The sequence below is a fragment of the Muntiacus reevesi genome, chromosome 1, assembly GCF_963930625.1.
Source record: "Muntiacus reevesi chromosome 1, mMunRee1.1, whole genome shotgun sequence".
Classification (NCBI taxonomy): domain Eukaryota; kingdom Metazoa; phylum Chordata; class Mammalia; order Artiodactyla; family Cervidae; genus Muntiacus; species Muntiacus reevesi.
Window position 1 is genome coordinate 42,448,057 of NC_089249.1, and position 26,364 is coordinate 42,474,420.

Here is a 26,364-nt window from a genome sequence, read left to right on the forward strand (position 1 = left end):
GGGCTGGACGCTGGCCTCTGTAATCTTATGTACCTCGGTTCCTAGTTTTTGGCTTTTGGAGCAGCACAGCATGTGTGTCCCATCTGCAACAGTTTCCTAAATAAATAAAGGTGCCCCCCCATCCTTTTCCATCTTCACTGGCCCCCAGTTCCTCCAGCACCCAGTATGCTTTCTGGCTACATTCTGAAAATCTTCATATACAAGGAGATGACATCTCAAAAGTGATATTAACAAAAAGAGCTCTGGAATAAAGAAGATATTTAAAAAGAAGTTATATTTATTTGCCTGCTATATAAGGAGCATGAGCCATATATCTAACAAAGCAAATGACCACTGGCCTGAATTCAAGGCACTTGTTCAAGAAACTCTTGGCCTATTCAGTCCTTGATAAATCTTCTCTGTCTTCCCAGAAAAGAAATAACTAGTACTAACCCTAAAAGATGCTTCCATTGTACTAAGCAATGAAACCAAGGCTATTGTTTAAGGGACAATAGCTTTTGTGGGTTTCTCCCTCAGTCTTCAAGCAAACACACATGGTTCATGTATCCACATGCACAAGTGGGTTTGCTGTGAAGCTAGTGAGTTTCAGGGGCCTTGATTTGCATAGTCCCAGGAAAGGAAACCGAGGGGACTTTCCTACCAGGCTCAGTGGTTAAGGATCCGCCTGCCAGTGCAGGGGTCATGGGTTTGATCCCTGGTCCAGGCAACGAAGCCCCTCCCCTACAACTACTGAAGCCCACACGGCCTACAGTCTGTGTTCTGCAACGAAAGAAGCCACATCGAGAAGCCTGCACACTACAACTAGAGTAGCCCCTACTTGTCTCAACTAGAGAAAGCCCGTGCACAGCAGCAGAGAGCCGGCACACCACAAATAAATAAATAAAATTTAAAAAAAGAAACAAAAGGAAACCTAGAACTGTGTGTCTTCAAATTATAACTTCAGGTCCTATAAACCCTAGATATACTCCTAGATACATGCATACACACACACACACACACACACAGAAACCCACAAACTAAACACATATATACAATTTTGCATACACTGTATACACAGTATCAAGTATACAAGGTATCAGTGACCTTGATGTTATAACCTAGGCATCTACTTCGAGAATCCTAAATTCTATTGTTTTATTTGCAATTTGTTTGAAACGAGCAGTAGAGAGAGTGAACAAAACTGCTGCAAGGTGCCTTAGCAATTTTACTAGTGTCTAAAGACCAAGAACACAAAGATGCTGTTTAGAGGGTTAGACTTACATAAATTTCTTTACTTTTAGAAAAAAGAGCCTGGGGTCTGGAGCAAGGGAGTCCCAGGTTTGAATCCCGGTTCCTCTATTCATTAGCTGCATGTCCTGAGGCAAACTACCTTTTCTCTTTGAGCCTTGGTTCAAGGCTTAAATATTCTTTTGTATCAGATGAGAACAATGCCTAGACTTGGCAGGGCTGTTATGAGGATTAAATGAGATGACGTGAATAAGCGTCAGCCCCAGGTCTGCTCTCCTATGTGCTCAGGAGATGGTACCCCTTGTGACTAGGATAATCATTAACTGACGTGTCTCCAAAAAAATCTGGAAACTATTTACTCTGCTTCAATACGTTCTGTCTTTCAAGGACACACATAAGTTTCATAAAGTCACATTCATAAGAATTTGTATGGAAATACAAAAAACCTCGAATAGCCAAAGTAATCTTGAGAAAGAAGAATGGAACTGGAGGAATCAACCTGCCTGACTTCAGACTCTACTACAAAGCCACAGTCATCAAGACAGTATGGTACTGGCACAAAGACAGAAATATAGATCAATGGAACAGAATAGAAAGCCCAGAGATAAATCCACGAACCTATGGACAGCTTATCTTTGACAAAGGAGGCAAGGATATACAATGGAAAAAAGACAATCTCTTTAACAAGTGGTGCTGGGAAAACTGGTCAACCACTTGTAAAAGAATGAAACTAGAACACTTCCTAACACCATACACAAAAATAAACTCAAAATGGATTAAAGATCTAAATGTAAGACCAGAAACTATAAAACTCCTAGAGGAGAACATAGGCAAAACACTCTCCGACATAAATCACAGCAAGATCTTCTATGACCCACCTCCCAGAATATTGGAAATAAAAGCAAAAATAAACAAATGGGACCTAATGAAAATTAAAAGCTTTTGCACAACAAAGGAAACTATAAGTAAGGTGAAAAGACAGCCCTCAGATTTGGAGAAAATAATAACAAATGAGGAAACAGACAAAGGATTAATCTCAAAAATATACAAGCAACTCCTGAAGCTCAATTCCAGAAAAATAAACGACCCAATCAAAAAATGGGCCAAAGAACTAAACAGACATTTCTCCAAAGAAGACATACAGATGGCTAACAAACACATGAAAAGATGCTCAATATCACTCATCATCAGAGAAATGCAAATCAAAACCACAATGAGGTACCATTACACGCCAGTCAGGATGGCTGCTATCCAAAAGTCTACAAGCAATAAATGCTGGAGAGGGTGTGGAGAAAAGGGAACCCTCTTACACTGTTGGTGGGAATGCAAACTAGTACAGCCACTATGGAAAACAGTGTGGAGATTTCTTAAAAAACTGGAAATAGAACTGCCATATGACCCAGCAATACCACTTCTGGGCATACACACTGAGGAATCCAGATCTGAAAGAGACACGTGCACCCCAATGTTCATCGCAGCACTGCTTAAAATAGCCAGGACATGGAAGCAACCTAGATGCCCATCAGCAGATGAATGGATAAGGAAGCTGTGGTACATATACACCATGGAATATTACTCAGCCGTTAAAAAGAATTCATTTGAATCAGTTCTAATGAGATGGATGAAACTGGAGCCCATTATACAGAGTGAAGTAAGCCAGAAAGATAAAGAACATTACAGCATACTAACACATATATATGGGATTTAGAAAGATGGTAACGATAACCCTATATGCAAAACAGAAAAAGAGACACAGAAATACAGAACAGACTTTTGAACTCTGGGGGAGAAGGTGAGGGTGGGATGTTTCGAAAGAACAGCATGTATATTATCTATAGTGAAACAGATCACCAGCCCAGGTGGGATGCATGAGACAAGTGCTCGGGCCTGGTGCACTGGGAGGACCCAGAGGAGTCGGGGGTGAGGGAGGTGGGAGGGGGGATCGGGATGGGGAATACGTGTAACTATATGGCTGATTCATGTCAATGTATGACAAAACCCACTGAAATGTTGTAAAGTGATTGGCCTCCAACTAATAAAATAATATTTAAATAAAAAAAAAAAAGAATGGAATTTTTTTTCCAGCTGACATAATTTCATACACATATTTCTAGTTCACCATTTTTTTCCCTGTCCTACTGCACAGGGTATCTTCAACTTCTTCCTGTGGGTTTCTTCCCTTTAGCATTTAAGCAGCTCCAAGTGTTTTCTGTCTTCTATACACACACATGTGCGCACACACAAACCCTACTCTGTCCTCATCTTCCCCTCCAGGTGCTGTCCCTGTTTCTCTTCCCATCGCAGCCAAACGTCCAGAGGAGCTGTTCAACTCTGTTATCACTACGCCCGCCGCCGTGTGCTCCTCTGGGCCCTCTGGTCTCCATTCCAACCCTCTCCAAAGTGCTCTTTTTATTTTTTTAAACTGAGATATAGTTGCTTTACAATGTTGTATTGCTTTCTGCTGCACAATGAAGTGAATCAGCTAACCCTGGATGTATAGCCCCTCCCTATTTGCAGGAATCGAGATGCAGAAGTAGGGAATGGACATGCGGACACGGGGCGGGGGAGGGGATGAGCCGGGAGACTGGGATTGATGGACGCGCATGCCACATGTAACAGAGCTAGCTAGTGGAAACCTGTCGCCCGGCTCAGGAAGCTCAGCTTGTGCTCTGAGACGACCCAGAGGGGTGGGATGGGGGAAGACGGGAGGAAGGTACAAGGGTGCTCTTGCCGAGGTCACCTCCAGCTCATCAAAGCCAAAGGGCGATGTGCTTGCCTCTCAGCTACATCATCACCACTAGTCACGGCCTCTCCCTGGCTTAGAACACCCCACAGCTTCAGACACGGCTCATCTCCTGGTTTTCTGCTCTCCTGCTTCCTCAACCTTTAAGGCTCCCAGGCCTCTCATCGCCTTCCTCCAGGGTAACCTCAGCCCCTCCATGGTTGCCGGCAGCCGGTCTCCACTACATCTACTCCCGTCAGACACCCCGCCTCACCTTCAGAGCCTTCGGTTACCTCCTACACACGTCCTCTTGCCCGTCACCCGGGCATCGCACGTCTTCTGTGTTTGACATAAACGCCTCTACAACCCTCAGTGCTTCCTACTGCGGTAAATCCCCAGCTGACTGGGTCAGAAGCCAGGACTCATCCTTCACTCTCTTCTCACTCACCACCACCAAGACTTACAGACTCTGCCTTCTAAATATTCCTTGAATCACCCGCTTGTCCCTGCTGGATGTCTTAGTTTCAGCCACTGCCATTGCGTCTACCGACTGCCCTACATCCCACTCCTCAGTTCTGTGTCTCATCAAGCCAGTCTCTGCTTCAGACCGTGAATGGCTTCCACCTGTCTTTAAAATAACATTTAAAGTTCTGAACATGACCCATAAGGCCTGTACGATCTACTGAAGTGTCTCAATGAGTGGCTGTAAAGCTATGGTGTATTTCTCTATATTTATATTCTCCATATTTTTTTAAAGCCAGTCAGTCCCCTACTGGGGGTGGTATGGGCATTTCCAGTTTTCACCATCATGGATAGAATTACTAAGGGTATCTTTTTTGACTCCCTATTGGATTGCCTCCATGGGGATTTTCTCTTCCTAAAACGGTGTTATCAGTGAAAGGGTATGATTAGTTTTAAAGTTCTTATTGTACACTGCTTATTCTCCAGAAGAATCAGACCAGTGCAGAGTGTCATCGACAGGGCTACCCAGAGCCCCTCCCCATGGGGTTTCACAACGTTTACCTTCTTGAGTTCAGTAGGTTTAAAGCGAAATCTTCACATTATTAAAAACTGGCATTTTTCAGAGGTGACAATTTATTATGTACACATCCTCCCATGAAGATTATCAGAAGTAACACATTCTTACATTTGCAAAGCGTTCTCTTTTTCTCTCTTCTGTTTTTATTCAGAGATTTTAGTTTCCCTCTGACCAGTTACAAAAAAATAACAGCATATATGGTGTGGGAGGGACACTATTCAGATTTGTCAGAAAAGTCTCTGCTGCTCTTTTCCGCCTGTGACAGGTTCAAAATGACGTCTGAGGCCTCAGTCCCTTCAGTTTCATAATAAATTCAACAGTGAAAACACCAACTCAGACACAGGCCTGGGAGATCCCACTGGTGGTCTAAGAACTTTCCCATCATGGGGCTGCTTGGCATTCCAGCTCTGCTCTGTCTTCGTTTCCAAGCATTCCACTCAATCCATTTTTATAGCCTGATTGAATTACAAATCTTTTAATTTAATACAGAGTGCTTTCTGTGACCATAAAAATAAAATCCTCTTTCACTTAGGAACAAATATTTGAAATTTATTTGATATCTATGTCTTGGACAGAGATCCTGGGGGAAAAAAAGGGATAATTGGGATATTATATATATGTAATATATATCTAACATAAATATTATATATATATTTAAATATTTACTTCTCTATTTATTTGGCTGAGCCAGGGCTTAGTTGCAGCATGCTGGATTTTTAGTTGTGGAATGTGAACTCTTAATTAGTTGCAGTATGTGGGATCTAGTTCCTGGCCAAGGGTTGAACCTAGGCCCCCCTGCATTGGAAGCATGGAGTCTTAGCCACTGAACCACCAGGGAAGTCTCTGAATATGATATTTAAGAGGAGACTCACTCAGTTAGGAAGACATCTAGAAAGACAACTGCCTTTACCTGCATACAGAAGATAAGGTAAGGTAAACCAAAGAATAAGTTCATGAGAAAATCTAAATATCGTGACATAAGTATGCACTGTCAACTACAGGAAGTACTGTATGTTTCACATGTTAAAATACGACTCTGCATAGCAGAGCAATCAGTCAGTCACCACCAATATTTCACCAATGGGATAAGCGAAATGCTAACAAATTCCGTGAGTTTCCTGTAATTGATTTATCTGGGCATTTTGCTGATGGGTAATACACATATTTTTGGCTTGTTTTGCTCAAGACACAGAAGAGAAGAGATAGGCAACTCTGGGTATTTTCAGTCAAGGGTCCTGTTTGTTGGAACTCCCACACTTCAGGGCTAAAATTCCTCTCTGTGACCCATGCCCTCAGACTCTGTGACTTGAGACTAAAGCAGCCAGTGGACTCAAGCCAGCAAACCACCTACCACTGCTTAATAGAGATTAATAGGCAGGTTGGTTTCCCAGGAAACACATGTAGATACAGACCTTTTTAACCTTTAAAAGAAATTTTACTATCTCTGAAAGTCACAAGCAAAGCACATTTTCAAAGAAAAAGATTCTGGTGGGCTGGAAAGGAAGAAACACTTTGTAACATCACACTCCAGTATGTTAAAAACTCATTTACTTAGTGAAACCCCAATACATTTTTTTGCTGAATTAAACTGAAGGAACTTTGAACGTTTCTTGTTTTTTAAAAGGCATTGATTAAAAAGTCTAATATGAATTAAATTAATAACACTTTTTGTTCATTTAATAAAGGATACATAAATACCTCCCACCTGAGTATCTTGCAATGGATAACTCTGAGAGTATGAATATCAATGCTAACTTGTCTGTTCCTTCTGATTAATGTGTTTTCTCAGTGTCTCAAAGAGGTCAAGTCACAGTTGGAGTTATTCATTTCAAGGCATTCAATAAATTCATAAAATTCAATGAAATTTCTTTGAATTGAATCATCCCAGACCATTTAATGTGATAACTACCCAGTCGCCCAAGGACTAGGTAAAATAATCCTGTCTGGGTGAGGTTTTATAAAATAGAGATTCCTTTACACTTTTCCCTTAACTTTGTGAACATTATAAATTTGTCATCCTGCTATATCCTGATTAGGAGATTATTTCAAGGAAAAGCTACCATTTATATTCAACTTTGACATCTTCTGTTGGAGATGATATCTTAATATATTCTCAACGTTCCCTGTTTTAGTTTAGCAGTTGAAAAGCGAGGACCTTTGTCCTGAAAGTGGACAGCATAAATGTAGTTTGTTTAATTGGTTGGAGAATGTGGGGTTCAAGGAGGCTACTGTATTTGACTGAAGGTATCTTAATAGTTCAACTAATTATAACTCATCCAACTCTTGTTCTCTCCTGTCTACATATGGGATGAGTTGTGTCAAGGAATGTTATTTCTATGTACAGAGAACATAACTCTGGGTGAGGCCAGGCAGGAAACATGGCTGGGAGGAAGCTGTAAACATCCATTCATGGTGATGGGCCATCAGATCCTTTTGTTTCATTCTAGCAACCCTATGACTAGTGAGAAGCTGCTGCTGCTTTGTCTTATGCAGCAAAAAAGATTAAGACAGGAAAAAACTGGGTAAAGTCTAGGTTTTTTCAAGGTATACAGTCATGAAGGAGACCAAAGTATCTATTTACTGCCTATAGGAGGCAAGTCATAATGCTTACTCAAAGCTTAACACCTTCAGTGTTTGAAGTTGGGTTGAACTATAAAGAGAGTTTGGGATCCCCAGGTTGAATATTCCATTTTATGGACAAGGAAGATAAGAGCAAATGAGGTGATGGCATGTGTGGAAGAGATGTGTATAGAATCTGGACCTTGTGACATCTACTACGTTGAAGGCCAAGAGCAAAGTGGAGGTCAATAGAAGCATGCCAAATGTTTCATATGAGAGAGAAACAAGGTTTTCTATTTATACATTGTCTCTATCTAAGGAGAAGGTGAGCAGGTATATCACGCCCTCATCACCTTGCTGGCTGGCTACCTACCTCATGGGAAGGCTCATCTCATCTCCTTCTTGTTTCTGTCATCCAATTCCTCTGACAATACTCCTGTTCTGTGGCAAGTTTTCTGATAGCCCCTACTGGCAGGTATCACCTTGATATTCTGTCCATGGCTTTCTGGTTGCTGCCTTAAAATTAAATTACCTACAGCATAGATTTATCTTTATTGTCAGCTCAATGTAATAGGGGATGCTCTGAAATCTATTATTCCCAGCTTGACCTGGCTTCTATCTTAGACTTCTGCAGAAAAGGGCACATCTTCCTGAATGTTCTGGCATCACTTGGCCAAAATGCCAGGATAACCATTTCATGCCTAAAGCATATTATTTTGGTGCCACTGATTCCGTTCTGGACTTCAATGTCTCAAATTAGGACTGCAGCAGTAGCACTATACCTAGTTTTCCTGCTTTTAATGACCCAGTGAAGCTACCCTATGCGCTGATGGCAAGCGTCTATAGAGCAAGTGCCCTACACACAAACCTTCAAGTTGCAAACTTTCAAAGATGTGAATGTGCTTGCCCTCCATCTCTTACTGCTGATGGTCCTTCAGCTCCACCATCCACTCCCTCCTCTCCCTCCTCCAGTCAGTAACTCTTCTTGTCTGGTCACTGGATGCCAGCCCCTGTATGCCAGCGGTTGGACTACACTACTACATTTTTCCAGGTACTATAGTGTAACATAAAAAATGCTTTATTTATTGTTTTTTAAAATGTATTATTTGTGTGAAAAGTATTATAAACCTACTACAGTACAGTACTAAATAGATTGTGTTAGTTGGGTACTGAGGCTAACTATGTTGAACTTATGCAAAACCTGGACTTAACAAATATGCTCTCGGAATAGAACTAATTCGTATGTAGGGGACTGACTGTACCAAAGGGAGAGCTTCAGTCATATCCTTCTCCTGATCAGAACCTTTCAGTGGTTTCCTATTATTTGCAAAATAACATCCAAACTGCTTAACTGGCTGGAAGATACTCTTGGGTTGGGTCATAATTCAGCTAATATTTATTGAGTGCCAACCAGATGTCATGCCCTGTGCTAGACACTGGAGACACAGCAGCTGAACAGGACGCAGCCTGAACTTTCTACTCTGAGAGAGGATATGGAATAGAAAACAATCTCATGTATCACAGTGTGAACCCTGGGGGTGTGTGTCAGGGGCCATGACAGAATTAGGAAATGCTCTGAGATAAAACAAACTGTGGAAAATTCTTAAAGAGATGGGAATACCAGACCACCTTACCTGCCTCCTGAGAAACTTGTATGCAGGTCAAGAAGCAACAGTCAGAATCAGACATGGAACAACAGACTGGTTCCAAACTGGGAAAGGAGTTATGTCAAGGCTGTATATTGTCACCCTGTTTACTTAACTTATATGCAGAGTACATCAGGCCAGATGCCAGACTGGATGAAGCACAAGCTGGAATCAAGATTGCCGGGAGAAATATCAATAACCTCAGATATGGAGATGACAGCACCCTCATGGCAGAAAGCAAAGAGGAACTAAAGAGCCTCTTGATGAAAGTGAAAGAGGAGAATAAAAAAGCTGGCTTAAAACTCAACATTCAAAAAACTACGATCATGGCATCTGGTCCCATCCCTTCATGGCAAATAGATAGGGAAACAGTGGAAACAGTGACAGACTTTATTTTCTTGGGCTCCAAAATCACTGCAGATGGTGACTATAGCCATGATATCAAAAGACGCTTGCTCCTTGGAAGAAAAGTTATGACAAACCTAGACAGCATATTAAAAAGCAGAGACATTACTTTACTGACAAAGGTTCATCTAGTCAAACCTATGGTTTTTCCAGTAGTCATGCATGTGAGAACTGAACCATAAAGAAAGCTGAGTGCCAAAGAATTGATGCTTTTGAATTCTGATGCTGAAGAAGGCTCTTGAGAGTCCCTGGGACTGCAAGGAGATCCAACCAGTTCATTCTAAAGGAAATCAGTCCTGAATATTCACTGGAAGAACTGATGCTAAAGCTCCAATACTTTGGCCACCTGATGCAAAGAACAGACTCATTAGAATAGACCCTGATGCTGGGAAAGATTGAAGGCAGGAGGAGAAGGGGATGACAGAGATGGCTTGGATGGCATCACCAACTCGATGGACATGAGTTTGAGCAAGCTCCGGGAGATGGTGAAGGACAGGGATGCCTGGTGTGCTGCGGTCCATGGGATCACAAAGAGTCGGACATAACTGAGCAACTGAACAGAAAAGGGAATCAACAGGACTTCCCTGGTGATCCAGCTGTTAAGACTCAGTGCTTCCAATGCAGGAGAAACAGATTCACTCTCTCAGAGAAGTAAAATCCCCCATGTGGGGCAGCCAAAAGGAAAAAACATGAGGACCAGCACCTCAACCAGACTGAGGCGGGGAGAAGTGGAGGAAAGGAAGGCGGGGTGGAACCAGGGATGTGGGGATGGGAGAGTCAGGGAAAGTGTTCCTGGAGAAAGTAGCAGAACTTGAAGAGGCAAGCAGACAAGGGTGAGGGGTGATGAGTAATGATGAACAGTGTTTCAAAAGAAAGCTCTTCTCCAAGGTCCTCCTTCACATGAACTGGTCTCACCTCCTCCTCAACACCTTTCCCTCCTGGCCTCTTGCTCACTTTTCAGAGCTTTCAAAGTCTGGCTCAGCTACCACACAACTGAGCCTCATCTGACAACCCGGCCGGAAATCACTTCTCTCTCCTTTAACTCCCTCAGCCAGCTCTCTTGTCCTCTGGCATGGAGCTGCTCAGGGAACACTCACAGAATAAATTTCTGCTGCTCCCTCCTAACCGAGGCTATGGCAACCACGTCCTGACTAGCGCACCCGCCTAACGCTGCCTCTTCCATCTCCAGGCGGGCTTCCTCATGGCCACCCAAACCCAAGTTAACGCTGCTCCAATGACCCGTCATGCAGTTCCATCCTGCACGTTCCAGAGCAGCCCCCCTCCTTTTCTGAGGCCCATTCGTTCTGCTCTCTCCTTCCCCAGCTGCCCCTGCCTTCAGGTTCGGTGTGATCCTGCCCTCAATGGGGCGGCGGGCTCCCTTCCAGCCTCCCACACAGCTCTCCCTGCAAACACCCGACAAACTGGCAAGGATGTACTGACAGGTTTGGTATGTCTCTGCTCCCAGCTTTAAGGAAAGTTGAGAAGTCACTGGAGAAATAAAAAATCAGCAACAAAAAGAAGCTCCTGACAATGTTTCTATGGAAGCCTGGATAAGAAGGGAGTTTGGAGGAGACTGGACATATGTATATGTATGACTAAGCCCCTCTGCTGTCCACCTGAAACTATTACATCACTGTTAATCGGCTATACTCCAGCACAAAACAGAAAGTTAAAGAAAAAAAAGGGTGTACCTGAGATATGAGGGGAGGGAGAGGCAGATTTACAAAGAGAAAAGCATGCCCAAGGTCTAAATCAAGTCAACTTAAAACACATCATTGTGTTTTCCTGTGTTTGCCCGACATGAATGACTTCTCCTGAACACTGACGAGCTAGCGTACTTTTCCCTCCAGATGGGTAACTTTGCCCCTTTGAGTCTAATCTCTGAGTTTCCCCTGGAACAGAAAAGGGAAGTGTTTTTGCATTAAATTAAAAGGAACTCTCGAGGTTCCTTTCAGGTTGGTTTTATTTATTTATATCGTTGTTTTACAGTTTTCTTATCCTGAGGCTACAGAAAGAACCAATGATGGAAGATGAAATGTTTCAAGAATGTCTGTGTCCCTGCTAAAACCTTCACAGTGCCCTGGTTTTCAGCTGTGGAAGTTTTCAAGTTTCCATGAAGTGTACTTCTGGGGGAAACTTCCCCTTTATCATTTCCTCCTCTAAACGGTTCTGCTGCAACTGGGAAAACCTGGGGCAACACTACAGTGCTATACACATCCTTATCTTGCCCTGTGTGACAGGCCGTTTCCTCAGGACAGTTAGCTAGTTTATTAACTCCTGGCCGGTCTCCAGGAGTAAATAAGGGTGAACGTAGTTGGGGAAAAAGCCAAGACCCTGTGCGGGACCTTTGCCCTTAAGTCAAGGAAGAAAGGTGACAAAGTGACAAAGAGGGGGCAGATAGGAGACTTGACAGAGGCAGGACCCGTGGGTCCTTGAATAACTGTCCTCAAGAGGCAGAAACCCGAGACCAAGGTTTCCCTTGGACATACGGAGTTCCCAAATCTCTTCTAAAAATCCATCAAGGGGACTTCCTCGGTGGTTCAGTGGTTAAGACTTTACCTTCCAACACAAGGGGAGCGGGTTCAATCCCTGGTCGGAGAGCTGAGATCCCACATGCCTTACAGCCAAAACATAAAACAGAGGCAATATTGTAACAAATTCAATAAAGACTTTGGAAATGGTCCACATCACAAAAAATTTAAGGAAAAAATATCCATCAAGTGTGAGAAGTGAAATTAGAAAGTCTGTTTGAGTTCTTATCCATATCAGCAATACATTTTGCAGGTACCAAAGCTTCTTACTGAAGGAAACTTTTCCATGTGGTTTTAGGAGCCCTTATTTAGTTAAATCTTTCTTGTCAGATGAGCCAGAGGAAACTGTCACTTGTATCCTTCAAGAACTGTACAAACTATTCTTGGGTTTCCCTGGTGGCTCAGATGGTAAAGAATGTGCCAGTAATGCAGAAAACCTAGGTTTGATCCCTGGGTTGGGAAGATCCCCTGGAGAAGAGAATGGCAACCCACTCTAGTATTCTTGCCTGGAGAATCCCAGGCAAGATGGGACAGATGAGCCTGATGGGCTATAGTCCATGTGGTTGCAAAGAGTTGGATACGACTGAATGACTAATACCAACACACAAACTATTCAATATAAGATTCATTACTTCAAAAAATTCACAACTTCCAAAAGAAATCACCTAAAGCCCTTTGAATTTAGGTCTCAAATTGCCTGGGCAGAAGGATCTCTACCTTCCCCAGCCCTTCTCACCTATTCGCTTGTTTCTCCTTCCCCTTCTACTCCTCCTGCCTTAGCACCACTCATTCCCTGCCCTCTCCTGTCTGTTTTTAAATAAGCAGTTTGCATTCTACACTCAAGCATCTCTTCTGAAACACTTCAGAATCAGAAGCAAGGTGGAGAGAAAGGGCAAGAACGGATTTTCTTCCTTGTATGGTGGTACACTTGGATCCCTTAAGTTCCAGGGTCTATAGGTCTGAGCTAGGTCATTTCTCCTAAAAGTTTCTCCCGGACCTGGAAACCCTTTCTCTTCTCCCCTCACACTGGCCCACGTCAGCAGGATCCGCCCTCCACTAAGCAGGGTCACTGCCCTTGCGTTCACGGCGACCTGACGTGGAGATCTCCTGGGAGGGTGAGTGGTGACAAAGGCCAGCGCTGGAGACCAGACTTCCCAGGCTGAGCCCAGGTCCGGAGTCCAGACTCTCACCTGAATGAGGAGACCGGTAGCGAAAGTCCTCTTTGGTCAGGAGTAGAAGAGCCTTGCCGTTCATCTCAAACGTGTTGCTGTCAATCGGCCTTAGGGAAAACTCGTTTTCAGCCCACTTGAGCCACTGGGCTACGTCATCTCTGCTCCAGAACATTGGCTGCAAGCCTGTTGGAGAGAGAGCAAGGCAGAAAGGAAAGAGAGAAAAAAGATCTCATCAGTTAGACAGCTGAAATAAAGGGAAAAGATTTCTGAATGGTTAACAAAACTGAGTCTCCATGTCTGAAGAGCCCTTAAGGTTCCAACTCTGAATCTCAGGTAGAACTCTAGCTTCATGAGTGTCAAAGTGTGGTATCAAATGAACTTTTTTATTTAGAGGCAAAATGTGTGTGTGGGGAGAGAACTGCTTTTCGTGTCTTTAAGTCTCCCAGCCCTGTTCTTCCTTGCCCAGCTCCAGTTCCAGGGGTATGTGGATTCCCAGTCTGTCCTGAAGGTGCAGCTCTATGGTGGCCTGAAGCACCTGAGGGGATGCAGAGTCAAAATAGGGTCAGTGGGCTTTGGAGGCAACTGTAGAATCACAGGGCTTCCCTGGTGGCTCAGAGGTAAAGAATCTGCCTGTGATGCAGGAGACCCGGGTTTGATCCCCGGGTTGGGAAGATCCCATGGAGTATGACATGACAACCACTCCAGTATTCTTTCCTGGAGAATTCCATGCACAGAACTGATCTGATGGCAGCCCCGTGTCCTTTTGAAGTGAGAATGTTTCAGAGTGGAGCTGGACCTGCCAGAGATGTCAAATAATATAGTGTTCCCTGCAACTTCTTCCAGAAAGAGCAGCTCACTTGTCTCGGGGACACCATCAGCCTAGCCTCTGGGAATGAGAGGGCAAGGTAAGGATAACAGGGGCTTCTTCATGTTAGAACTTCCTGGTGGGGGTGGCATTTGCACTCTGTGTAGGACCAGGGCTGGGTTGCAGAGAGGGCGGCCCCTGAGGCCAAGAGGATGGCTCAGGCTGGATCTCTGTCTGGAAGCTTGACTGTCAGTCTGTGTTTTCATTTTATTCTGTGGTTGGGGAAAACCTTTGACATATCATACAAGTGGTTTACAGAACAGTGATTCTCAAAGTGTGATCCAGGCACCCTTCCAGGTTCCCAAGACCTTCTCAGGGTGTCTAAGAAGTCAGAACTCTTTGTAACACTATGAAGAGATTATTTGTTTTTTCTGTTGTTGTTGTTGTTGTTGTTCTATTCTCAATCTTTCATTTGCATACAGTGGAATTTTCTAGCAGCTACACAGCATGTGATATTAAAGCAGACACAAGAATCCAGCCTTTTTTAAAATGAAGCCAGACATGAAAAAGACTTGCAAAATGTAAGACAATGCCACTCTTTCACTGATTTTTTTTTTGGTATTGAAAAACATATTCATAAATACATATTTATGTTAACATATACTTGGCTTATTATTTTTCAGCAAGTTAACACATATTTTGATACATATTACAACAAATAGTAAAAATTTTTTATTTTAATTTCCAATATAGTACACATAGAGAGATAAAAGCCACATGAGCAAAGCTCTTTGGGGTCTTCAATAATTTTAAAAGATCGAAAGAAATCCTGAAACCAAGTGTTTGAGAACTGATGGGTTAAAAGCCAGATGCTCACAAGTGCTTTATTCCCTAAAATATTGTATGAACTCACAGCTCAAATACAACAGAATCAATGTTTGCTAAGAGGAACTTCAGCCTGTTATTTACTGGTGGTTACTTAAACTTGCTAAGGGGACTCTGAGTGTGCTCTGACAGCGTCCTTCAGTCTGACCCTGGAAAGAAGGACCTTTCACCTGTCAAACATCACCAAGAACTTGTCTATTTGGATGGGCTACATTTCCTCCTGGGTGCATGAGGAAATGGAATAGCTTAGTGCCCTTGAGAAGATCCAGGGTGTCTGGGCAGGACCAGTCTTCCAGGTGGCTCCTTTGCAAAGTCTAGTTTTATGGAATGGCAGCTGGTTTCCTTGAACTCTGGGGGCGTCCTTCTGAAACTGGTCCACTGTGTTGGGCATGGATAAAGAACTATGGGCACTGAAGCTAGAGATGAGCTTCCCTGGTGGCTCAGATGGTAAAGAATCTGCCTGCTTTGCAGGACCCAGGTTCGATCCCTGGGTGGGAAAGATCCCTTGCAGAAGGGTATGGCTACCTATTCCAGTATTCTTGCCTGGAGAATTCCATGAACAGAGGAGCCTGGTGGGCTATAGTCCATGGGGTCACAAAGAGTCAGACATGGCTGAGAGACTAATACAGCAACATAAAGTTTTTTTCTTGGTTTTTAATTTTTTTTCACATAGGGAATAAAGGGGCACTGTAAAATAATACCATGCAATATGTTACTGCTCTATGATCTTTAGAATACACACAGCCAGTAAAGAATTAAGGGTTTTGTTTTGGACTCTTGACTGAGCCAAGAAGCAATGCCTATGAAAAATGGTCCTTGAACATGGATGGACTTGGAGGGCCTTATGCTAAGTGAAATAAATTGGAGGAAGACAAATAATATATGGTATCACTTATATGTGGAATCTGAAAAATATAACAAACTAGTGAATATAACAAAAGAGAAGCAGACTCACAGGTATAGAGAAGAAACTAGTAGTTACTAGTGGCAGGGGGGCAACAGGGGTGGGTGAAGTGGGAGGTTCAAAAGATGTACAGGCTCAAGGATATATGGTACAACATGGGGAAATGCAGCCAATATTCAGTGATAACTGTAATCTTTAAGAACTGTATTCTTAAAAGTTTTAAAAAATGGTTCCTGGACATAGGAGATACCCCAACTCTTTCCAATGACCTTAAAGATGCATACCTGGGATCATAGGGAGGTGGGGATGGGCATGAAAACGGCTCAGCAAGATCTCAACTTCTGAACCAGTGAAGAAACCGTAAGCATTGGCTTCCACAGTCAATGCTGTCACCTCTGAAGAGGAACAGCGGGGTGACTAGTTATTGGGGACTTTTCTTCCTTCACATGAGCAGCGAGAGCACAGCCAGCCCTTCGGGGACAAATATGAGGACCGGCCAAGCGTGGCTGAAGGAAGTGCCTGGCAGTGAGAGGACCACAGAGCAGAAGATGCTCGGTCAGAAACAGGAAAAGGGATGGGGTTGCTTATTGGAAGTGCGAGTGCCAAGGCAAATACAGAACCGAATCCCACTCGGGAGGGGAAACGAGAGTAAAATGCTGAAGTTTCTGCAGAGGAGACACGGAAACAAGAGAGGCGGGTGAGAAGGGGGTGGGGGATGCAAGTAGTAATTTGAGGTTCTTTATATTCTATGGAAGAAAATACTCATGAGTAATCTTTTCCCTAAATACAAGAAGAGTCACACACTCCAAACAGACCTGCCGGTTGAGAATAACTGTTTCTCTTTTCACTTCCCATTAATCTCTCCTACAGCCCAGCCCCTGAAGCAAGCAAAACCATAACGCGGAAACCCCCTTGCCAGGGGACCCACTTTAAGGCTCTGGGCTTGTGGGCTCAGGGGACCGGGTGAGTCCCAGGCAGTTCAGGAAACACCATGGCAATTCCAGGAGTTTTACAAAGGTGACCCCGACAGACCAAGCTACCTGCTGGAGGCCAGGCTACAAATCTATCAGTCGCCACCGCTTTTCCAAGGAGAGAATGTGGACACATTCACTGAGCTAGAAAGAGGCTTGATAATAAACTCTGGTGTTCGGGACTTCCCTGGTGGTCCAGGGGTCAAGAATTCCACCTGCCAATGCAGGAGGACATGGGTTCAGTCCCTGGGCTGGGAAGATTCCACAGTGCCGCAGGACAACCAAGCCCATGTACAACTACTGAAGCCCAAGCGCCTAGCGCCCATGCTCTGCAACGAGAAGCCACTGCAGTGTGAGGCCCGTGCACCACAATTGGAGAGTAGTCCCTGCTCAACGCAACTAGAGAAAGCCTGTGTGCAGCAATGAAGACCCAGCACAGCCAAAAATAAGTACATTTAACATAAAACAAACGAACTCTGGTGTTCACAGTCAAGTCCCCCTGCTATTTATTTCCTTAAAAAGTCCTTGACGTAGGATATGCTTTGCTACTAGATTGAGGAAAAATAAGTCCCCTTTGCTCAAACCTCAAGACCCTAAGGCCTGCGTGTGACAGCCTTGGACCCAGAGTCATCTTTTAAACATTTTGACCATCCAGCACTATTTTGAGCACTTTATAAGTATCAGTTGATTTGACTGCATGCTCACAGCAACCCTATGAAATAAGGTTTCAGGGTGAGGAAACTGAGGCCCAGTGCATTTAAGGGATTTGCCCAAAGGCATGCGACCAGAGTCACAAAAGGAGCTAGGATTCGAACCAGGCTGTTTTGGTTTCTGAGTCTGTGCTCCTCTGCACCACATTCTCTGACCCACGTACTTCCCATTCAGATTCATTTTCAACATCGATTAGGGATTCAGAAAAGACTGAGTGAACTGAATCCTCCCTATTCAAGATTTTGATCCTGGGAGGTTTCTCAAGTTATCAACGAACTAAAAATAGAGCAAAAAAAAAAAAAAAAATCCTGTAGATCCCTGGAGAAATACATTTATACAAGAGAAGAGTAAGGAGGTGGAGGCGAGACTCTGCTTTTAATGCATCCAGGAAGGCTTTGCATCACCAGCTACTTGCTCACAGGCACTCGCTGCGTAGACGCTGATCCTGTGTAGACAGCTGCTAGTGTAACGGCACACAGGGCAAGACCAGGGAGGAATGCATCACATGTAACTTGTTTCACACTTATCTCTTGCAACATTAACTCAACAAAGGGACTTCCCTGATGGTCAAGTGGCTGACCCCAAGCTCCCAATGCAGGTGGCCTGGGTTTGATCCCTAGTCAGGGAATTAGGTCCAGCATGCCACAACCAAACCCCGGCAAAGCCAAATAAATAAATACATGTTTTTAAAAAACAATAACGTTAGAGAACATATATGTTAATGATCATTAGTGAAAAGAAAAAAGAGACCATTATTATACTGTACCTACATCATGTTGCTCCCTGTGCACACAACAAGCCTGCGAAAGTCACCCTAAGACCTGCATTTGGAATGTCATTTAATTTCAGAGGGTAGCTGAGAATGATTTTATACAGAAGAAATGAACTGCTATGCTTAAGAAAATTACTAAGCATTCCACTGCACTTTTTTTTCCCCCAAGTGGGTCAAGTCAAGTTCATGGGGCCGTACCCTTTAATGACATACCCACACCCTTAAACTTCCTTTTGATAGTTCTCCAATTCCACGTTCAAAGGATCAACCACGTTCATCAGTACACGCTTAGCCTCATTTCAGACTTTCTGAGTTGTGTTTAAACTAATGATGGAAAGCACGCTGGGAGGCAGGGACCTGGATCTTACTCCCAGGTCTGCCATTAAATAACATGTGTTTCTGGGCCAGTCACTCAGTTTCTCTGTGGTTCAGTGGTTTCATCTGTTAAATGAGGGGCTTAGAGTATATGATCTCTATTCCCTTTTGGGTTTAATATGGTCAACATGCTTCCACTTAATGTGAATCCTAAAATCCAAAGAACTTAAGCAGCCAGGACCTTTTTCTACAGAGCAACTCTATGCTCACAACCATGACCCAGAGACTCTATAACTTCCTGAAGGCTCCTCTGAATCACAGAAAACAGATTAAGTTACTTTAAATAGATGTTGGTGCTTATGAGTGTTTTTATTATATTCTAATTCTTGAAAATTTATAACCCGGTAATGGGTTATAATTACCCAATAATAAACAACATTTTAAGAAGGTGCTTTCACATGGATGACCTCAGGTTATTCTCCAAAAAGCCCTGTGAAACCCACTGCAGTCTCACTTCAAGTTGACAGATGAGGAAATAGGGGCTCAGAGTCATTAGAGGATTTTGCTGGTTTGCATAATACTCAATTCAAGCTCTTTTGCTATAGTAAACATTCATCAGAAGCAGCCTTTATCCTAAACGTTCTGTATACACAGAAATTGGCTGCAGATTCAGTGGCTCAGAGGACAGAAGCAGAAGAGATAGAAGACAACCCCTACCCATCTGACTCATGAGGAAACTGAAGCTGGGAAAAGTTGAGCTTGAACCCTCGTCAAGCTGCCCCAGGTTCCCCGACTCTTTCCAACCTCCCGTGGGGCCTCATAACTTGATCGAATGACAAAGATCCATTCTGTCACCCTTGACATAGTGAGGAGAGCTATCACTTCCTTGCTTAGTCATCTTGCCTTTGGATTAAACATCCTTCACTGGTCCAAACAGAAGTTCGGTACTGCCTTTTTTCAGAGCCTCACCAGCCTGCCTGCCTCCTCCTGAGATCCTCTGTGGCTCCCATTCCTAAACGCAGTACTGGAGGCAGGATTAGGACCTTTCTATCTCTGGACAATGTTTTTATTCGTAATAATAGCGGACGCTGAGCATTTACGCAAGTCTTCACTACAATGATGATTCTTCCCATTTTATAGAGGAGAAAACTGCAGTACACAATAAATGGAGTTGGTGGGGCTGGGACTGAAAATCAGACCCACTCAAACCTCACCATATGGATTCTCAAGTGGCCCCTTACACTGAGATTCCACATTCAACCACCCTCGGATCAAAAATATTCAGAATAAAAAAACTTCGGAAAGCTCCCAAAGGCATAACTCGAATTTGCTGTGTGCTGGCAACTATTCACACTGTGTTTACACTGTAGTCACAACAGATTACATAGCATTTACATTGTGTGAGGAATTATAAAGGTATCTAGAGATGACTTAAAGTACATGGGAAGGTATGTGTAGGTTATATGCAAATACTGTGTGATTTTATGTAAGGGGCTTGAGCATCTATGGATTTTAGTATCTTGCGGGGGGCGGGGGTGGGTCCTAGAATCACTCTGCCACGTGGATACCCAGGGATGTCTGGAACAGCAAACACTTAGAAGCATTTATTGTGTGCCAGGCGCTGCTCTAAATGTCTTCTGTTTGTAACTCATGTAATCCCCACAGGGATGCTATACAATAGAAACATTCACCATCCTTATTTACAGAGGAGAAAACTGGAACACTAGGAAGTTAAGCGACTTGGCCAAAGTCACACACCCAGTAGAAGAGCCAACATTTGAACCCAGTCAGTCTAGCCCAAAGTTCCTATTTATTAATTCCTTGCCTCTGTCTAAGCTTATTTTGGTGTTTTGGCAGGACATTAAATTAAATTCAGGATTAAAAAAAAAAGAGAGAGACAGAGAAGTTTCAGTGATTGTGTGAACTTTCACAGTGTTTAAGCAAGTGGGCATAGAGTACCAGCTTGGAAACTCTGTGTGATCTCGGCCAAGTTTCTTAACCTCTCTGTGTCTCACCTGCCTCAACTGGAGAATGAGGACAACTCTCAACTTGACAAGTGAGTGCCACTGAATCACAGATGATATGTTTGTCAAATGTGCAGACGACATAAAGCTAGTATAGAGTAAGATGATACAATGATGATAGGAGATACAAAAGACAGCATTTGGCATAGAGCGAGCATTTTATAGTTACTACCATGGTTATTTTTATAATCTCCCTATCCTGCACATATATAGCTGCTATTTGTAACCTACCTGTGAAGTATATTAGCCAGTATTAGATTTTTACCTTGCTATTTTCCATCAGCATTCCAGCCTGCAGCAGTCCCTCCAGACTGAGACCTATATCTAGTATCATCTATACTACACAGCTTCATGTCAACTTTGCCTTTGATAAGCATCTGTTACCTCAACAGGTTACTGACAAAGTGCTGATTAGCTGAGGGCTGAGAAGAGAGCCTTCTGGTGACAAACCAGCCACCTCCTTTTAGATGGATATTGATCAAGTAATTGGTCCCATTTGGGGTGTGTGTGTGCACACACTCAGGTGCATCTGAGTCTTTGCAACCCCGTGAACTGTAGCCCACTAGGCTCCTCTGTCCATGGAATTCTCCAGGCAAAAATACTGGAATGAGTAGCTATTTCCTTCTCCAGGGGATCTTATTGACCCAGGGATATAACCCACATCTCCTGCTTGGCAGGTGGATTCTTTACCACTGTGCCACCTGGGAAGCCCTGGCCCCATCTGCATACAGGTGTTCAATTATCAACCCACCTAACTACTCTGGTATTTAGATTACATCTTACTAGTTCAGCCATAAAAGGAACCATCCAAAATTCAAATAAAATGCTTTCTTGATGTCCAGAAATACAATAAGTACAAAATCGAATAAGATGAAAAAAAGGAGCAGGTGATTGGGTCCTAAGAAATAAATTTTTCCTAAGTGTTCATAACATACATGTTTGAAAATCTCTCCTGAATTTCATCTGTAAATTGTATCAGGTTAGCTATTTTTAGTCTGTACATACTCCCTTTTCTCCTTTTCTGAGCGTAGGGTAAACAGTGGTTTGTATTCTCTCTTTTAGGACCTCTTCCATTCCCTGCAAACCTTACAGATCACTATCAGTGACCTTTCACCCTTGTAAATTCTCTATTCTGGGATGTCATCTGTCTGGGCCAAGAGCTTTGAATCTATTTAGAACAACTTAGATTCGTTTCTATCATCAACTCATCTGCCTTGGGCTTCAATTCCCTTACGGCAGTTGGTACTACCTGTTTCAGTCTGACAATCACCCTCCTTGATAGAAGAGGGGGAGGAAAGAGAGAAGTTGTCCAGTTTTGTTTTCTCTTTGCCACCAACTCAATCTATGTGTTGAGACCATGCTTGTTCTCTTACTGCCCCTCCAAACACACGATTTTCTTATGTATCGCCCATTATTTTTAGCTCACTTAGCTTTAACAGTCTAGATCTAAAAAAAATCTCTCCTTTATGAGAAATATCGTATGACATCCCTTATATGTGGAATCTGAAAAGAAAGGATACAAATGAACTTACAAAACAGAAAGAGACTCTCAGACCTGGAGAACACTTATGGTTGCCGGAGGGGGCGGGAGAAGGGATAGGGAGTTTGGGATGGACATGTACACACTGCTGTATTTAAAACAGATAACCAACCAAGGACCTACTGTATGGTACATGGGACTCTGCCACACATGTGGCAGGCTGGAGAGGAGGGGAGTTTGGGGGAGAATGGATACATGTATACGTATGGCTGAGTCCCTTCACTGTTCACTTGAAACTATCACAACATTGCTAATCATTTATACTCAAATACAAAATAAAGTTAAAAAAAAATAAAAATCTCTCCATTATATATTCAAAAAATTTTTTTGTTGACGTATAGTTGATGTAGGATATTATATAAGTGTACAGTAATTCACAATCTTTAAAGATTATACTCCACATTTAGTTATAAAATATTGGCCACATTCTCTGTGTTGTATAATATATCCTTAAAGCTTATTTTACACTTAGTAGTTTGTACTTCTTGTTTCCTTCCTCCTATCTTTCTCCTCCCTCCCCATCCTCTCTACTGGTGACCACTAATTTCTTCTCTACACCTGTGAGTCTATTGCTTTTTTGTTACATTCACTAGTAGGTTGTACTTTTAGATTCTACATATATGTGATATTATACAGTATTTGTCTTTCTTTTTCTGATTTATTTCACTTAGCAAAATACCTGCTGGGTATATCCATATAGTTGCAGATGGCAAAATTTCATTTTTTGTATTTTTAAAAAAAATTTTTTTCCAGTAAGTTGTTCTTTCATACTCTTAAAAACTGAGCTCATTAGACTGGTACACAGAAAATAGTGGGAAGATAAATTGGCATGATCTTTCTGGTAAATAATGTGGTGATAGTTCAAGGGCCCTATAAATGTTAACTTTGGGGAATTTACCTTAAGAAAATAATTTCAGACAAAGAGAAACTGTTCATGCACAAAGATGTTCGCTGCAGTATTATTTTTAATAATTTAAAAAACTGGGAACATCCATAAGGAAATAGTTAAGAAATCTATAAACAACATCTCTGGTAGGAAATGATGCAGCCAATAACATGATATTTATAAAAAGTATTTATTCATATGGAAAAATCACCAAATAACATGTGGACATATATAATCTCAAACAACTTATGGAAAAATATTATAATGCAACATAAAAATACTAACAGCAACCGTCACTCATCCAAATGACACGTGATGTTTACTGTCTGCTTTTCATTCTTTATTTCCCAATTCTCTCTATTACTTTTATATCTAAAAATATCTATTTAAAACTGGGGCTCATCAGAGAAATGTCCCCTCAACAGCTTCATCAGATTCTTTCATTGTCTTCTTCCTTCTCATGCCCCGAGCAGTCAATACGCCAGAATTTCATTTTCAAGAGCACCCTGATTCTTTAGACTTGGTTTTGACTCCTTTCAGATCACGGATCCTTAGGTACTTTTTCCCCTCAACTGAAATCATTTGTCTTTTTCTAGTCAAGAAAACACATCTGCTCATGCCTTTCAATTCCCTTCCCCAATTCCAAGATGATGTTTTCATTCTCGCCGAAATTTCCCATCATTTCTACTTGGCCAACCAATTCCTCATTTGTCAGACTTGAGTCCAAACTACCAGTGCCCCTCACCGCTGCTTCTACCTCCTGGGAAATCAAATCACTAATCATGTAGCTGAAGGCAACTGCTCAGTGACATTCACGTCATGCTTGGCACACAGTGGTCCCCCAGTAATGCCAGATTGTATGACCAAGAACCCCAATATAGATTATAATAGTGTCTTTTCAGCCAAACCCCCCAAGTGCAAGAATACTACATGTTCATGATTTGATCCAAAGTCCCACTCTAGTCCCTGAAAAAATTTTCCTTATAAACTTCATTTTGTGGATTTTTTTCTGGCTTTCATTCAGTTTTAGCCACAAAGGGGTTTTTTTTATCAGCAAACCTGTTGAAAGCAAAACTGGCCCAGGGCCCGCTATTCATTCTTACAGACATGAGTTCGACGATTCCCCCACATTTCTGTCTTTGGGCAGCAAGCCCAATGTGGTGAGAGGCATGGAATATTTTAGATAAAAACTTGGGTTTTGGAGTCAGATAGTTCAAAGACTGTTTCTGCCACCTGCTCAATAGCCTTGGATAAGTTACATCTCTGGATCTCAATTTCCTCAGCAGTAAAATGAGGCCAAGAACAGCATTTACCTCTTTGGGCAAAATTAAATATGAAGTAAGATAACGCATACAAAGGGTCTGCATTGGACTTCCCCTGGGGGTCCAGTGGTGAAGAATCCACCTGAAATGCAGGGGACATGGGTTCGATCCCTGGCCTGGGAAGATTCCACACATTGTAGCCTGTGAGCTGCAACCACAGAGCCCGCCAGACCTGGAGACCATGCTCTGCAACGAGAAGCCACAGCAACGGGAAGCCCAAGCACTACAGCTGGGGAGTAGGCTCTGCTCCCTGCAGCTAGAGAAACTCTGCGTGCTGCACCGCAGACCCAGCACAGCCAAAAATAAAACAGACAAATATTTTTATTTATTTATTTTTTATAAAACAGATAAATATTTTTTAAAAAGGACTCTGTACTATACCTGGTCCATGGAAAGTGCTCAATGCATTCTGGGGAGCTGGGTAGGGTAGCAAATCTGTTGCACTTTGTCATCTGTTCAGGAGCCTGAAAGGTTTTTTCTAAAGCTCACTGGAGCCTCAGAAGCTGAAGCAAGGGTTCTTGTGAGCCGTGTGAAGGGTTTGGTGGGAGCTACGAGCCCAGCATGGGGTTTTAAGGAGGGGTGGGCATCATCTGTGTGCAGGCCAGGAAGACAGCTCAGGAGGAGATGTAGAGACAGGCAGGGAGCAGGTGAGAGGCTGGAGGCAAAAAGGCCATGTTAAGAATCCACTCAGGTCTGTGATTAGGGTGAGGGAAATGAGGTGCTCACTTCGGGTGCAGAATTGAAAGCAGTGCCAGAAAGCTCAGGAATCACAAACAATAATGATAGTTTTAATGCATTATTTTAAAATCAAACTACTGTGCTGGCCAAAAAGTTCTTTTGGGTTTTTCTGCACAATGTTATGGGAAAATCCGAAGGAATTTTTTGACCTGCCCAATAAATGCAAAAAAAATTCGTAACGAACAAAATATCAACATTTTAACTAAAGTTACATTGAAAAGAGAGATAATGGGGATGGTGTTGTGAGGAAGAAGAGGAGAGACTAGCTGCTAAGTCACTTCAGTCATGTTCGACTCTGTGCGACCCTATCCCTGGGATTCTCCAGGCAAGAACACTGGAATGGGGTGCCATTTCCTTCTCCGACTAGAGTGATCCTTAAATTCAGGAGATAATGGACCCCTTTGAGAATTCAGTGAGAGCTACCGACCCTTTTTGGGCTTCCCCAGTGGCTCAGCAGTAAAGAATCTGCCTGTCAATGCAGAAGACGTATGTTTGATCCTTGGGTTGGGAAGATCCTCTGGAGAAGGAAATGGCAACCCACTCCAGTATTCTTGCCTAGAATATTCTTGCCTGGAGAATTCCATGGACAGAGGAGCCTGGTGGGCTACAGTCTATAGGGTCGCAAAGAGTCAGACATGACTGAGTGGCTGAATGACAACAACTGATCTTTGAAAATGCATAGACCCATGCATACCAATATTCCCCTGCAATTTCAAAGTTTGTGGACTTGCTCCAGTTTTCCTATGGACACTTGGACAATCAGTTGAGAACTTTTTAGCCTTGTACATGCAAAGAGATCTGTTGATATGTACTAGGGTTATAATGCTAAAACCAAGTGAGGTTTGAGGAGGGAAACACACATTTCTCCTGATATTTTGGGGGAGGAGAAGAGAAGAGAGAGGCTGGCAGGCTGCCCTCCTCTCACCCTGCAAAGGATGGGAGGGCGGGTGGGGGCAGGCAACGAAATGATGAAAGCCAATTGGACGTCATTTCCTTGTCAAATGCACATATCTGACCTTAAATATGGGATGACCCGTCTTCAGGTATTTTAGAACTCATTGCTAACATATTGCAAGTTTTTATTCATAGTGTTGAAGGTTAAACACTGCAAATTGTCTTACTTTATGAACGCTGAAGCAACTGGGCTGGTATAGAAAGAGACCACTGAAAGATGAGTTTCTAAAGGAAGG

The 26,364-nt window shown here is 42.9% G+C and overlaps 1 protein-coding gene across 3 annotated transcripts in view; it reads right to left on the reverse strand.

Moving 5' to 3' along the window:
- ETV6 (ETS variant transcription factor 6) overlaps nt 1–26,364 on the reverse strand; it is a 278,846-nt gene that overhangs the window by 42,499 nt on the left and 209,983 nt on the right. For all 3 annotated transcript variants that reach the window (XM_065941197.1, XM_065941193.1, XM_065941205.1), the window contains exon 3: nt 13,320–13,484. In XM_065941197.1, the coding sequence (XP_065797269.1) occupies nt 13,320–13,484 (165 nt within the window). The remainder of the gene's footprint in view (nt 1–13,319; nt 13,485–26,364) is intronic.